This window comes from Rosa rugosa, chromosome 4 (assembly GCF_958449725.1).
Source record: "Rosa rugosa chromosome 4, drRosRugo1.1, whole genome shotgun sequence".
Classification (NCBI taxonomy): Eukaryota; Viridiplantae; Streptophyta; class Magnoliopsida; order Rosales; family Rosaceae; genus Rosa; species Rosa rugosa.
Genome location: NC_084823.1, coordinates 40,853,014 through 40,867,319, shown reverse-complemented (window position 1 = coordinate 40,867,319; position 14,306 = coordinate 40,853,014). Strand labels below are relative to the sequence as shown.

Genomic DNA, 14,306 nt, shown 5'->3' with positions numbered 1-14,306 from the left:
TGATAATAGCTACAAGACAGTTTTGTAGCTGAAAAAAGGAAAAGAAAAGAAGAAAAATAGCTCAAGACGCGATCACGATGGGACTCGAACCCACAATCTCCCGCTCCGGAGGCGAGCGCCTTATCCATTAGGCCACGCGATCGTCTGTTGTTGTGAGACGGTTATTTTCAAATGATAACGCTTACAGCTTCCGGCCCATGACCCGCTTCTTCGTCATTGAACCCTCTTCTGCAATTGCAAAACACAGAGAGCACCAAAATGACGACGAGGACGAATTTCTACAAGAACCCTTCCATTACTTACAAGAAGGACCTCAGTCTCTCCTCCGTTCTTCAAAACCTCCAAGGTAATCCTTCCTTCCCCGTTTTCTTTCTCTTCCCACCAAAACGCACCGTTTTTCGTTTTCTCAACTCGAATTCCCTCTACTTTCAGCTTACAACATCGCCACCGGCAATGCTCCGCCTCCCGAAGAACAACATCCTCCGCCAGCCGCCGATGCCAAAACGGCAGGTCGTAAACGCCAGCGCGATCCAAAACCGCCGCCGCCGCCGCCTTGTGGCGGGAAGCGTGAAATTGAAGAGCGCGACGGACCTATGTCGCACCAGGATTACGTAGACAAGAGAAGGCAAGGCCTGATATTCTAGCTCCCCCGTTATCAAAATTCGAATTTGATTTGAATGCTAAAAAATTGCAGTGGCTGCTTTCGTATTGCTTATTATGTGAATTGCTTTGAGCAGAAAAGAAGCTTCTGCAACGCCAGCTTTTGAAGAATTAACTGCCGATGTTTTGGTAATTGGATTTTTTTGATTTGCTTGTATTTTACAGTTGATTAATGGCAGAATTCTGAGATAGGTTTTTGGACATGGCAGGGAAAGCAGGGAACTTCGAATTCGTGTTTAAATTTGGTACAGTATGACAGTAAGTTGTTCTGTGATTTTGCTTGCTGCTAATTACAAGTTTTTCGAGTGGCGCTATGATGTTGATATCTGTGGAGTAAATGTTTATACATGCAATTTGCAAATGTAGGTGATGAGAGTAGTTCTTCAGAATGTGAAGAGAAGCAGCATGATCCTCCAAATTCTGGTTAGTTATTCTTCTATAAAGACATTAAAGAAGTAGACGAGTTTGCTGATAATATCTCTTATTTATAGTGTCGTAATCTCTCCGGGTTACATGTATGAGCTCAAGCATAATTATTATGTATCAATTAATAGATTTTTGTCTAATGAATATTTCTTTGTGATTTATCCTTGTTTGCTCTAATTGATGGAAGTACTTCTCCAGTTCACAGGAATGAATCTGATGGAGTAAAGAGCAGAAGTGAACAGCGTTTGCCTCACCCAGGCGAACCTGTTTGTGTAATGTGTGGTAAATACGGAGAATATATATGCAACGAGGTGGGTTATGACAGCGCGTGAACTGCATATTACAAAATTATAAGCTTTCACTCTCCGTCTCCCTTTCTTCCCTCCATGAAACTATCTGACTATAGTTAGTGTTTTTGTCTGTATTAATAGACGGATGACGACATCTGCAGCATGGAGTGCAAAGCTGAGTTACTGGACGCTCTCAAAGTTGTCAAGGTATTTAGCGTTACAAGTTTGTTGTGTGAAGTTTAGTACTTTAATTATTGCTTCCATTAGTCTGAGCCATCCCACTTCTTCTTAGGATCCATTAAGCAATGAAAGACCAGATGTCTCCTCATCCGGGCCCAACTATACCTTACCCATGCCTGATTTTGGTGAAGACACTTGGGATTATGAACGTCATCGCTGGTCGAAGAAGACTTCCAGTCTTTGTACTTATGAATGGTATTTGTGTTGTTAGACAACTTCTGTGTGAATGGTCTAAGTTTTGCCACTGTATTCTCTATTCACCAGAGGGAGGCAACCACTGTTCATTTTTAGCAAACCTATTTCTCCAGATAAATTCACTTATCTAACTGTAATACGTGACCATGTCATTTTTTGCTTCCCCAAACTCTGATTGTGAATTACTCTTTGTAGCTGGAAATGCAAGAGGCCTGGACACCTTGCTCAAGATTGTTTGGTGATGACAAATAACCAGGTTCATTATTGTTACTTTTTTTTTTTTTTGGACTATGTGATAAATGTGCAACTTACAACAGGTCCCGTGATTGACCTTTGGTAATGAACGAAAATGAAGGCAAATAGATGGAATATCTTATTCGAGTCTATGTTTTTTCCAGATGAAATTGGGCCAAAGCAATTCCAATTCAATACCAGCGGACCTTCTTGCGTTGTACAGAAGGTTTAGAAACTTCTCTATATATTTGTCCTAATTTGCCGTTCATTTTGATTCATCTTATGTTCTAAACTATGCCCACATCTGATTATACTAGGATTTCCAAAGATGTAGGTTTAAAGATCCCCTATCCTCTTTCTAATTATCTTTGACCTGAGCTCCTTCTGTTCTTGAGTCTACTGAAGCTGTAAAAAATTTCTGTTTAGCTGATTAGTACTCAGTACTGTAGAAAGCAAATTTTGTGACTCTTAGCATTGTATAAATGCAGCAGCTGTTGCATTATATTACCTCACTAGAAAGCCATTATGTGATGATATCACATGAGCAACTTCATTTTGATTAAACATTGGCCAGAGTATCTGTAGATAACGTGTGTAGTTTTAAGGGAGTAAGTTAATTATTATTTGACATTTGGATACCTCCATTTCTTAGTTCTAGATGAATACATTACTCAATAGAATAGAATAGCAGTTGTAAAATCACTCTTTTAACATCCATAAAGGGCACTTTTGGTTGGTGATTGACTGCTTTGATTATTCTAAGATCCCAGCCCAAAATATATTAGAATGGTATCCAGTTGTATTGAATTTGTTCTGTTCTGTTAAAATTGTTTCTATGTTGTAGTGATCATATGAGATGACATGAGGATCAAAATGAACTCAGCAACCCTTTTGTGGCTTTTTGTGTTTGCAGATGCCACCAGATAGGAAAAAACATGTCAGTGGCAAAGTGCAGCGAATGCTACAGCTCATTAAGTTTGGCTACATGCCTTGATTGTAGGACTGCCCTCTGTGACAAGTAAGCAGTACAATTCTGCTTTATTCTGTGATTGAAATTTTCTTTCTTGTGGAATGCTTTGTTATTGTTTGTTTTGCATTTCTTAATCTAGAGCTTACTAGGATATATAATCTGTAATAAAGTAAGGATGAGTTGAGTGATTTCTACATTTTTCTCTTCTTCTTTAAACACAATATTAATCAGGTTTAAATCTTGAAGTTGAAAGACTAGTTGTCATGCTATGTTGAGAACAAGTCATCATCAATTCACCAAAATAAAAAGTATCTCATGAAACTTCATCGACAAAGTAAAAAAGGGAGTGAATAGTACTTTGATGTTTGATGTTATTTATTGGCTTGGAAATTAGTTATAAATATTCTCAATGAAAACATCTTGGGTTGATGTTTAAACTCCATGCTCTAGAACCCCTGTAGCATTTATAGACTGATAATACTAATTTCCAGTGCAGGTCATTTGCATGAGCATATACAGAGACATACATCCCATCAACGATATTATTCTCATAAACTCTCTCGTCTGGTGGGTACTTACTTTGCCTTGCTGCTTAGCTTAGGCTTTTAGAGAAGCAAGAGATGCTGTATACCTGTTGAGGTTAATAAATTCCAACTTGTATGACATGTGTAGTAGTTTTACATTACTGTGGACAGCATACCGGATAAATAAACATGAACTTCTTTGACTCGGCTTAAGGGTTAGAATCTGGCAATTCTAATAAAGCTGTTCCTTGTACCAACTTGGGGTTAGTTGGAAAGGTCAGGGCCATGGTTTGCTCCCATGTGGTCTGGGGTTTGAACCCCCTATGCTGTACTAAAGTTTCCACTTTCTTAAAAAGTGTAGGACAGGCAGGAGCCCCCTGTTTGGAGCAAGAGATCATTATATTGGGGATTTTGGTATTGGAAAAAAAGAAATATATAAAAAAAAATGAAGCTGTTCCTCCTGCTTCTTTAACCATCTTTTTGGGAAGCTTTGAGGACACCTGGTCATGCTTCATAGTTAACTCAAACACTATATGAGCGCAGGTTGAGATGGGGATAGCTGCTTTAAACCTTACAAAAGAAGCATGGTTATTGACCTTTTCCTTTCTTGTAAAAAGAATAGAGCCACTATGTAACTAAAGATTAGAACATGATGTGCATTCCATTGACATCAGAAATCCTTGTACATGCTATGATCTATGATTTCTGTTATTTACTGGCTATTTCCTATGGTGTGTAACAGTTTATATTTGGTTGGTGTAGGTGAAATGCTGTAAATCAACATGCAAGGTGACTGACATCAAGGATCTTTTGGCATGCCAGTACTGTTTCGATAAAGCTTTTGATAAGTTCTATGACATGTATACTGCATCTTGGTATGAAAATAGTTGGCTGAAATTTATGTATCTTTTCCACTTATATTTTGGATTAATTATATTTTGCTACTTGTGTTTGGCCTGTTCCATTTCTTTTACTTATTTGATTTGTTATTTCTTACTGGTGTGTCTGAGGGTAACATGAACTTTAAATTGGCATCTTTACCTACTCAAGTCTAGTGAAGGAAACGCCTTTGGAGAGAATTCTTAAATAACAGCTGAAGAAAACTTTGATAATAAGCTGATCTGTTGGTATCTAATAGACTAAATGTGCACTTGCGTTGCAGGAAAGGAACTGGTCTTTCAATCATATCAGGTTCTATTTGCTGTGAAGATCACTTTGATTGGTAAAGTCTGTTATTACTTTCACTTTCTATGTTTTTCGAATGGCTTCGATATCAGGATTCATCTTTCTAATGGCTTGTTAATGCTGCAGGCATCGTATGAACTGTTTCAACGCTGGTGTGGAAGACAGTGCATATATTATCAGTAGGACACCCTTGAGAGAGAAGCATATTCAGCTTAGTGACTTCATCTTCTGAAAGTGTTACTGAGGCAGAGACAACTACACTTCGGTTGTTCATGATGGTACTGCTTCATAAACTCCTAACAGTACATATGGATATCAAATTGTGTTTGTACAGTTATAGGTATTTCCCCTTTCTTTCTTTTTTTGGTTGTAATCAAACTACAAGGTTTAAATTACTAAAACTGAAATGTGAGGGACAGAAGTGCAAAATGATTCAAACTTTTAGGAGATTCTCGCCTTACTAATTCATATACCGACAGGTTTCAACATACTACTGAAAAACCTTTACAGTCCTTGCAAAGTAAGAATATCAACTGTTCATTGCTTTGCCAACTTGGAGCTCGTGGGGACTCTACATCCATGGAAGGTTGAGATTATGCAGTTTTAACCAGGAAATTATATGGGTTATCATGTAATTATCTTGGATCAGTTTGTAAGGTGGAGGCTGGCAAGGCCGAACAGGCTGTATTCTCATCTGATTCTTATTGAATAGGTCCAGCAGTTTGTCCATTCTTAATTTTCGTTCCATGTGCATTCTGCTACTACTTTCTTACTTCTGTTTTAACTTCTTATTTATCTCTCGAGGATATGTAGCGGTGATGAAATATAGTGGTTGTCCAGAAATTTGCTCAGGTTGCATATTTAGTACTTATGTTTCTTTTATTTAGCTTTGATTTCATTGAGCTAAGAAATATGAAAAAGAAAAAAAGAAGCTAAAGTTGTACAAAAAATAGAAATAAATATCTCCTGTAGAGAGCCGAAGGTTTTTACTCGTGCTGGAAAGTGTCTAAAATCTTTCATCGTGAAAGATATAACTACGGTCCAATGACTAAATACAAGTGACCCTTGTTTGTATGTGTTGGATTTATGCTTACCCTCAGGGTAAGAACTTACAAAAATCAACATGTTGATCGGACTTAACAACTTGAGGCAATAGAATTTCTGAACTATTTCTCATTCCTATCGATTCCAAAGTAAATGAAAGAAAAGAAATTTGATGCTGGGTGATTTGAGCAGATGGCTTTGTACATTAACATTGATACCGCTGTCTCATTGCCTCAAGTGATCTACTTGCTGAGTTTCAGTCAACTTTTTGGCTACAAATTGAAAGTGCGGCTTATTGGAGGGAGTATAGTTGGCTTACTAGAGCAATACAACGTTGGTGGTGAAGTAAAGAAATTATGAGGAAGGGGTTGGGGAATAGACAAACGAACAAGATATAACAGTTTCTACATTTCATTTTTCCCTTTTTCTTTAATTCATGAAAAATATTAAAAAAACTACACTGACTTCATTTTGTGTTTGATAGTCAATAGCGAGCTAAAGATTATTAAATACAAGTTTTCAAACTTTTCAGATGAGAAATAATTTAGTCATTATTATCGCATAAACCATTCGATATTGTTTGGTGTCATGGGCCGAACTTTGCTATGTGCAAAGAGGACTGTGCGGCACTCGTCAACCTTAACCTGGCAGACAAGTCAGCTAAGTGAGTCACTAGTAAGGAAAAATGAAGGCCACATGATATTAAAATGGTGCTAGCGGCAAGCAAGAACACAATTATACGAGTGTTGGGCAACCATGAAGATCATATGAATAATCAAAATAAATTATCAAGAAACAATCTCACATGACACAAATGATTGAATAATTCCTCTTTTATTGATGGTAAGACGTCAAAGGAGGCAAAAGTACATGTGCTTTTGCTTGAGGAGAATAACCCGGATGATTAAAATCCTATACTAGTTCTGTAGTCCAAACTATCCCTACTACGAACCCCTCCCTAAGGAGCATAACTGACTTAACTAGTGAAGCCAGTGGGAAACATCTATTTGCTTTAGGGTTTAAACCCTAAACCCTATACCCTTAACTAAACCCTAAACCCTATACTAGTTATGTAGTCCAAACTATCGCTACTACGAACTTCTCCCTAAGAAGCATAACAGACTTAACTTGTGAAGCCAGTGAGAAACCTCCATTGTAGGAAAGTACTCATTCCTAAACATGAGCCTATTTTTCCTTGTTTTGGTTTATCTGTATTACTGTATATAATTTTAATTTTAATTTCTTCTAATATCCTAATCTTAAGTAAGATTGAAATATTAAAACTAGAATTAGAAGACTAATTGATCAATGTAGGAGTTTCAATAGAACTCGCTACTAGGCAATACACAACGGAAAAATATCAAAATGAATAAATAAAGAACACTCTTTAAACAACTCAATGAAGTTGAAGAACACGTTACATGCCTATAAATAAACTGTCGTGCTCATAATTGTTGCTGTTGTCAAATAAATTATACATGAATCCCAATTAAGTCACATTATCTTTGCCTAGAGATGCAAAATCGTATAAATCTCATTCTCACACGATTCATAACCAAACGATATGTAATTATTTTTATGTTACTCTTTTTCTTTCTCTTTAAGAGGATACTAGCAAATTAGGCCGAGCAATGTTGCGGGTTTAATTTTTCCCTGAATTTTGAACGTAATAGATAATAATCCTCATGTGTATTTGAACAAACTTATAAATCATAACTATATGCATAGAGTCAGACAAAAACCATTGAACATATGGTTAGTGGCGTAACTATTATACATCACTAGTTTCTCTTAACAAAAAAAGAAAAAGAAAAAACTATAGATCAAGAAAGAGTTCATTGGCCATCTCAACTTCAACTTCAACAAACCCGGCATCACATTTCATAAATATCATATGACAAAATTAGGACACAACACAATTGAGAGCAGTGCTATATGCAACCGATGTTTTAAACAATCATCTGTCATTCTAATCAAGAGTCAAACATAGAGAACAACCCTTCCATAAAACCTAAAACTCATCACTTCTTCGGCAGTTCCTTTGAAGGGCTGGTGGCAGAAAATTTTGTGGCTTAAACCACTTCAACCAAGATAGCGTGAAAAGGGCCCTAGAGGGCTAGAGATAACATATGTTGGTTGCTGAATCTATGGAACTGAAAGAGCAGATTGAATGTTATAATTAGCATAAATTCAAGGGCAAAATTCATGTGTTAGTGTCCTGCTAAAGATCGATCAATGCCAATTGAAACTCTAAACATTGGATGGAAAACATGTTCTCTCGTTAGTGCCAATAGTTATGGCACAATGGGAATCATACTTTAGGATTGGGTCGAGCTAATTGGGGCGTTCAAATTGTGTAAACAACAAAGTGTTTTAGATCTCAGGTCGGCAAGAACTGGCCCAATATGCAAACTTCCTACTTTTGTTTTTTACATGGCAATAATAACCTCCCTCATTTTATTTTAGTATAGATATTAATTTGTTGTGCTACTTCAACAACCATCGTGTTACATAAGAAAAGTGAGCATATCTAATATGCATTACTGTGCTTTACAGTTTACATCATGTTTATATATATTGAGTTGTGTTCACTCACTGAAGAGATAGTTTTTAAGAGATCGTAAAAGACAAATAAATTAGGAAAATTATATTTGCTCTTATAAGCGATAGAAACTCCATTTAACTTACGTTGATTTAGGCCAGAGCAGACCTAAAAAAAATATAAAAAAAATTGACCTCAAATGAAAAAGAAAAAAAAAAGGTAAAATACAAAAAGAAAAGGTATAAATAAATCAAAACCCGAACCCACCTGACCGGTTTCCTTTTCCGACTTGCTCTTAAGAATTTTGGCGCTCGGGAACCTCTGTTCGACTCGTTCTCTCCCAGAATCAGTAAGTCGTTATCATCTCCGTTTGAAGGTTTTGATTTCTTTTATCATGTCGAATCGATTTCTGTACCCCTTTTCTAGATGAGAAACCCTTTTCTATTCCAATAACTGATTTGCAGCTCTTCTAATTTCCAAAACCCTAATTTACAGCTTTGCCCAATTCGGTTACTCTCGATTTCCCAATTCCGTATGAAATTCTCGAATCCACCTCCGAATCGTTTTGTTTTCATAAAACCTAATTCAATTTGAAAAACCCCAATTGTGCGTATCTATAGCATTGGAAACCCTGAATTCGAGTTCGTTTTTATAGATTTTCGACATCGAAACTATAAATTTATATTCTTTTGTGCTAAATGTTGACTGAGAGTTTTACAATTGATATGCAGGTGAGGTTGTAATTTGAAATTACAAGTAGTGATGGGTGGTCATGGAGGTCTGAATATATTGCCTCAGAAGCGGTGGAATGTGTACAACTTTGATAATAGAGAGAAGGTTCGGCTGGATGAAGAAGCCGCCGCCAAAGAAGAGCAGCTCAAGCGGGAACAGGCCAGGCGGAGAGACACCGAGTATCGAATTGAGCAGCTCCGGGTGGCCCGTGGATTGGCCCCATTGATCCAACCCAAGGAGTCTGCTGAAGAGGAATCCAAGCCGGGCCCCTCTGCTGAAGTGGAGTCGAAGCCTGGTCACATTAATCTCTTTGAAGGGATTAAGATTTTCGACCCTATCAAGGGGTTGAAGAAGGAGGGAAGTGATGGGAACGATGGGTTTAAGAAGAATAAGAAGATGAAGAAGGAGGAGCCGCCCAGGGTTGTGACAGCAGAGGATGAGAAGTATAGGTTGGGATATGGAGTTGCTGGGAAAGGAGTGAAGTTGCCGTGGTACCTTGAGAGGCTTAATGCGGATGCAAATGGTGAGAGCGGCGAGGATGATGAATCGTCGACAGGGGTTAAGGAAGAGAAGAAGAACAAAAGTGGGAAGAAGACGATAGAAGAGCTGAGGGAAGAGCGGTTGAGAAGGGAGAAGCGAGAGAAGGAAAGGGTGCGCACTTTGATTCTGAACAAGAGCCGGAGCCAGAGTCGAAGGGATGGAGCTGATTTTAAGGATAGAAGATTCACTAGGAGGTGAGTTTCCACAGATGTTTATAACTAGAGCTTTGGATTTTCAGATTCCAATTGTTTTTCTGTAACATGTATTCAGTGTTTCAACAGTGTCAATGTTTGATGGTGGTTGTTTCTTTCACAGTGTTACTGAATTGATATTTACACAAATGGGAATGAAGTAATGCAAGTGACTATTGTATTTTTTCTATTCTTTGTTCCCCTACATCCTATTTTGGTTATAGAACTTAGATGGTTGATCTTCCATCAGAAAAGGAAAACTAAATGCATATCCTTATATGCTCATGTTCTCTTTTGAGGGAGTGCATCCTTTTGTCTGTCTGCCCCGGAATTGTCTGCAGAAGCCATGTAATTTCATTTGAGTCTTTGTCTTCCTTGGAGTTGGTCTACTCAAGATGTTAATTTGGTCCAAAACTATGGTGCAACTGTAGGAATTTTGATGAACATTCTCAATCTCTACTCAAGATGTTAATTTGGTCTGAACCCTAGTTGAATACCAGAAAGTTTCATACAATGTGTAAGATACCGAGGACCCTCAATGTACCTTCTCGTACTACGAGGGTCTTTCTCTAGTCGAAGAGATTGAGTTCTGCCACGGCAACCTTTGGATAAAAGGATCAACTTAGTTTGGAAATCGGATAGAGCATGCAAGGCAACCTTTCACGAATTGTTCGTTGGGTGAGGAGCAACTTCTTCCGACGACAGTGGTCGACAGAGGATGCCAGTTTTTATGTGAATTTTTTCAATTAAATTGAAGAACTTCAGGTGACTTGATGGCCGGAAATGTGGTGTGAGCTTTTAAAGTTAAATTGGAAAACAAATTTTGCTGTTGAACGTTAGTCCAGAGAGGTTGTCTGAGTTGAGTAAAAACTGTGTCACCAGTATTGCCAATGATGACGTCCTTCATTTCTTGCACTCTTTATTTCCTCACAATCTAAATCCAAAAGACCACAACAATATCCATATACTCTGTTTGGCATGGTTCGCGAAAACTTCTCCCTAGTCCTACACAATCTCACTTAAGGTCCTTGTACATAATCCTATTTGTTTCGGATTACAATCAATGTGGGTGTGCTTGAAATTTTGGGTCACAATTGAAAATCACTTCGTCTGAATGGCCGAAAAATACATTGAATGCTAGGGAGGTTTCAACTAAAATGAACTTGGAGAACTGATAGATGGATTTACATTTATGTAGATGAAAATCGTCAGAAAACTAGTATCTGCATTTGGCTCAAGTTACAATCTGCTTACCACTGATTATTCATTGAAAGGCAGAGCTTACAATCCTAGACCAAACCACGAAAACAAAAGCTACAACTCGAAAAGGACTCAATATGTTCAAACACCTCAGTAATTCACAAGACCAACCCAACCATCTCTCTAATCAATGTTCACCTCATACACATTCTTCTTCTCCTCCTCTTTCACCTTAGGAACCACCACCTTGAGAACCCCATTCTTCATTTCGGCCTTGATCGAATCGAGCTCATAAAGGTTAGGAGGCAGATCCAATCGGCTAGAGAATCTCCTCCCTCCTTCTTCTTCATCCTCAGGGTCCTTTCCTTCTCCTCTCACAGTCAGGGTGTTCTGCTCCACAGACACCTTCACGTCCCCCTTCTCAAGCCCTGGCATGTCCATCCTCAGCAGCAATGCGTCGTCGTTTTCCTTCACGTCCCACCCTCTTCTTGATCCAGCTGCACCGACTCCTCGAGACGCAGCCAGGTATGGGTTGTCCATGAATTGGTCCATCAAGTTAAGGACCTGGCTCAGGCTTCTTGGCACCTGGTTCAGACTTCTTGCAAGACTCCGAGACTCATCGTAAAATGGATCAAACACATCTGCAATCACATAAACTCAATTGAGAATTGCATAATTAACAAGAACCCAAATGAGGTTTCACATAATTAACAAGATCCCATATGAGGTTTCAGTTTCACATAATAAACAGAAACCCTGTTGAGATTTCATAAAATTAACACAAGCCCAGTGAAGCTTTCACACAATTAAAAGAAACCCAATAGGATTTTCACATATTAACACAAACCCAGTTGAGATTCTTACATATTAACAGGAACCCAGTTGAGGTTTTAACAATATTGAAAGACCCTCAGTTAAAGATTGGGAAAAACAGAGAGAACTGAAAGAGAAACTACCTATAGGGTCACGGCGGCGAGAGGGAGAGCTGCTGGTGGTGCGGTCGACGGAGACGCTCCGGTCATCGTCGTCGTAGCTGGTCCTCTGGGCGTTGGTGTTGAAGGAGCGAGAAACAGAGGGAGCTACTGAAACAGAGCGAAGAGGGTTGAAGAGCTTGGAGAAGAGGCTTGGGGATGAGGCCCTTCTGAGAGCGATTGAGATTGACGAAGCCATAGAGCTATGTTAAGACTTCAGAGAGAAAGAACGCAAGAACAAAATGGGTTTTGGCAATTGATGCAAAGAGTGGTGATGGGTTTGAAGGGTTTAAGCAGAGGGGTTTATATATAGAGAGGGGACACCTGTGAGGATTATAGGGGGAAAGCGTGGAGAAGGGGAAAGGAGAGAACCGTGGAGAAGGTTCCAGAGCTGAGGGGAATTGAATGTTCTGGAAACAACAGATTCATGTGTCACCCTTTTTTTTTTTTTTTTTTTTTGGGATGGTATTGTTAGTGTATAGTATTTTTCCGTTGAAAAGCATAGTGCAAGGTCTTTCTTGCACTTTGGTGGCTCCGGCTTGGTGGATTTTATTTTGGTAAGAAGGGTCTTCTTGGTTCATGAATTATATCGGAAAAAAAATATATTTGTGTATTAGTAATTCAGGAAATTTTATATATATGTTCTTACAACTAAATAAATAAATAAATAAAGAACCGTCTATTACATCTACTAGTAGGCACTACGTCACCCTCATATTATATAATGTCAAGTTGTCATTCGATTGCTTACTTTGTTTTTTTTTTTTTTTAGATTTGAGAGAATAGTTCTTCCTACTACTAATTTTTTGAGTTGAACATTAAATATAAGAATTCATTGGTAAATGCATTAGACCTAGAAGGATTGATTTGCATCCTTTCCCTTCAAATTCATGAGGGTCTTTAACTGGATGTGTGTGTTTGGTGTGGTGGTGAGATAATAATTTCCTATTTAGAGCTCCATTAAGAGTGAGGAGCTAGGGATGAAGTTACCAAAAAAAAAAAAAGAGGGTCTTTAACCCAAATAACCTAAACTTTAAAGTCCTCCATTCGGCTACTTCAATTCGTTTTGCAAGAAATAGTGTAGTTATATCTTACAAATTAATTAATTGGAATGATTAAAGTAAAACATTATTCCACTAAAACTACTCTATTTCTTTTTGCAGGAACAAGGGAACTTGAGCACTAATTCAGTAATTCTCTACATGAATTTGTATTATAAACATGGAATGAAGAAACGCATTTGCATGTCAAAACCTGAAAAAAATGGCTCAATTTTTTCATCATCTAAGCAGAAGACACTAAGATCATAATTCATATTTGGTTTGAGTGTTTCCAAAGGATGTAGCCTACGCATTCCGTTTGACGCAAAATAAATGCAATTCCCATCTAAGCCTTCGAAGTCACTTGCTGAGAGGCACAAGGAAGAACCTTGGTCTGCCAATAATAATATTTGATCCCCCAAACTTTGTACCCTATCAAAGTTGTTGCCCGAGCCAATCTTGTATACCCTAAAACCACTTGTTCTAAAGTACACATTCTGTCCTTCGTAACCTAGATCTCTATCACTGTAATACCCGGTTGTTTTCTTTAATCAAAGTAAAAACATAATTATGGCATTGCTTTACTTTACATGATGGCAGCGCTTTACCTTTCATGATTTCAATACTTTAACTTTCATGATTAAGCATAATTGATGTTTTACGGCTTTTTGACCACGTCCTTAGCTAGAGTGAAGCTCCGGTGCTTAAGCCTTAAGCACTTCATTTTCTCTCCAACAAAAGAAAAACATAATTTTCTCTCTCTCTCTCTCTTCCGAAGCCACCGAAACAGAGCAAATTTCTCCGGCCTTGTTCTCCCTTCATCGACCACCTCTAGACGTCGGACCACTCCCCTTGGCTTCGCCTTGGGCCGCTTTACCTGCTGGACGTCGTCATTCCCTCCGGCACAGCCTCAAGGTCCGGCAAACCAACTCGATCCGGTTGCACCCGAAACCGAACCAACTCATCCTCCTCGTGTTTCCGGCCACCAATTCCCCCCAAACTTCATCCTCGAGCTCGCCTCAACGTCCTGAAGCTCCCAGAAGTGGCCTTGCACGGCGGCGCTACTCGTGGTGGCGGCTGGAAGCCAGACCCGATCAAAATCGAAAACCGAAGCTTCGATCGATATATCTCGCGCTACAGGACGTCGTTTTGAGTGTTTCTTGAACTGGTGAACTCAGAGTGAGGATCTGAACAACTTTCCAGAAGGTATCGAGGCCTGAAGTTGCAGTTTTTACGTCGAACTAGGAGCTCGCCGGTTTCTGGGGTTTTTTCCGGCCAACCGACTGGTTCGAGGTAATTTCTATTCCTTCCGGTCATTTTCA

General features: G+C 38.7%; 3 protein-coding genes and 1 non-coding gene across 6 annotated transcripts; 2 read left to right on the top strand and 2 right to left on the bottom strand.

The window, feature by feature from the left end:
* Window positions 1-69: 69 nt before the first annotated feature.
* On the bottom strand, window positions 70-142 carry TRNAR-CCG (transfer RNA arginine (anticodon CCG)). Its single transcript has one exon. It is a non-coding gene; the product is annotated as a tRNA-Arg (tRNA).
* Window positions 143-167: 25 nt separating this feature from the next.
* Window positions 168-5,595, top strand: LOC133706816 (uncharacterized). 3 transcript variants are annotated; one of them, XR_009844736.1, is made up of 16 exons: window positions 169-346; window positions 433-625; window positions 738-789; window positions 870-918; window positions 1,027-1,083; window positions 1,285-1,397; window positions 1,518-1,583; window positions 1,669-1,811; window positions 2,007-2,067; window positions 2,210-2,271; window positions 2,959-3,063; window positions 3,507-3,582; window positions 4,302-4,414; window positions 4,702-4,761; window positions 4,851-5,064; window positions 5,204-5,595. XR_009844736.1 is itself a non-coding variant. In XM_062132364.1 (16 exons), the coding sequence occupies exons 1-15, from the start codon at window positions 259-261 to the stop codon at window positions 4,954-4,956; spliced, it is 1,344 nt and encodes a 447-aa protein (XP_061988348.1). In that variant the 5' UTR covers window positions 170-258; the 3' UTR covers window positions 4,957-5,002; window positions 5,204-5,595. The 3 variants fall into 3 exon arrangements, 2 of the variants coding, with proteins under 2 accessions (XP_061988349.1, XP_061988348.1); XM_062132364.1 differs by having other exon boundaries at window positions 170-346; window positions 4,851-5,002; XM_062132365.1 differs by lacking the exons at window positions 4,702-4,761; window positions 4,851-5,064; window positions 5,204-5,595 and having other exon boundaries at window positions 168-346; window positions 3,507-3,654; window positions 4,302-4,405.
* A 2,908-nt stretch (window positions 5,596-8,503) lies between these two features.
* LOC133743429 (uncharacterized) lies at window positions 8,504-9,963 on the top strand. The gene is made up of 2 exons (XM_062171369.1): window positions 8,504-8,659; window positions 9,042-9,963. The coding sequence occupies exon 2, from the start codon at window positions 9,073-9,075 to the stop codon at window positions 9,778-9,780; it is 708 nt and encodes a 235-aa protein (XP_062027353.1). The 5' UTR covers window positions 8,504-8,659; window positions 9,042-9,072; the 3' UTR covers window positions 9,781-9,963.
* Window positions 9,964-10,899: 936 nt separating this feature from the next.
* LOC133743430 (heat shock 22 kDa protein, mitochondrial-like) lies at window positions 10,900-12,236 on the bottom strand. Its single transcript, XM_062171371.1, has 2 exons — window positions 11,930-12,236; window positions 10,900-11,614 (listed from the first exon to the last, which is right to left on the bottom strand). Exons 1-2 carry the CDS (start codon window positions 12,141-12,143, stop codon window positions 11,157-11,159), a joined length of 672 nt encoding a protein of 223 aa, XP_062027355.1. The 5' UTR covers window positions 12,144-12,236; the 3' UTR covers window positions 10,900-11,156.
* Between the last annotated feature and the right edge of the window lie 2,070 nt (window positions 12,237-14,306).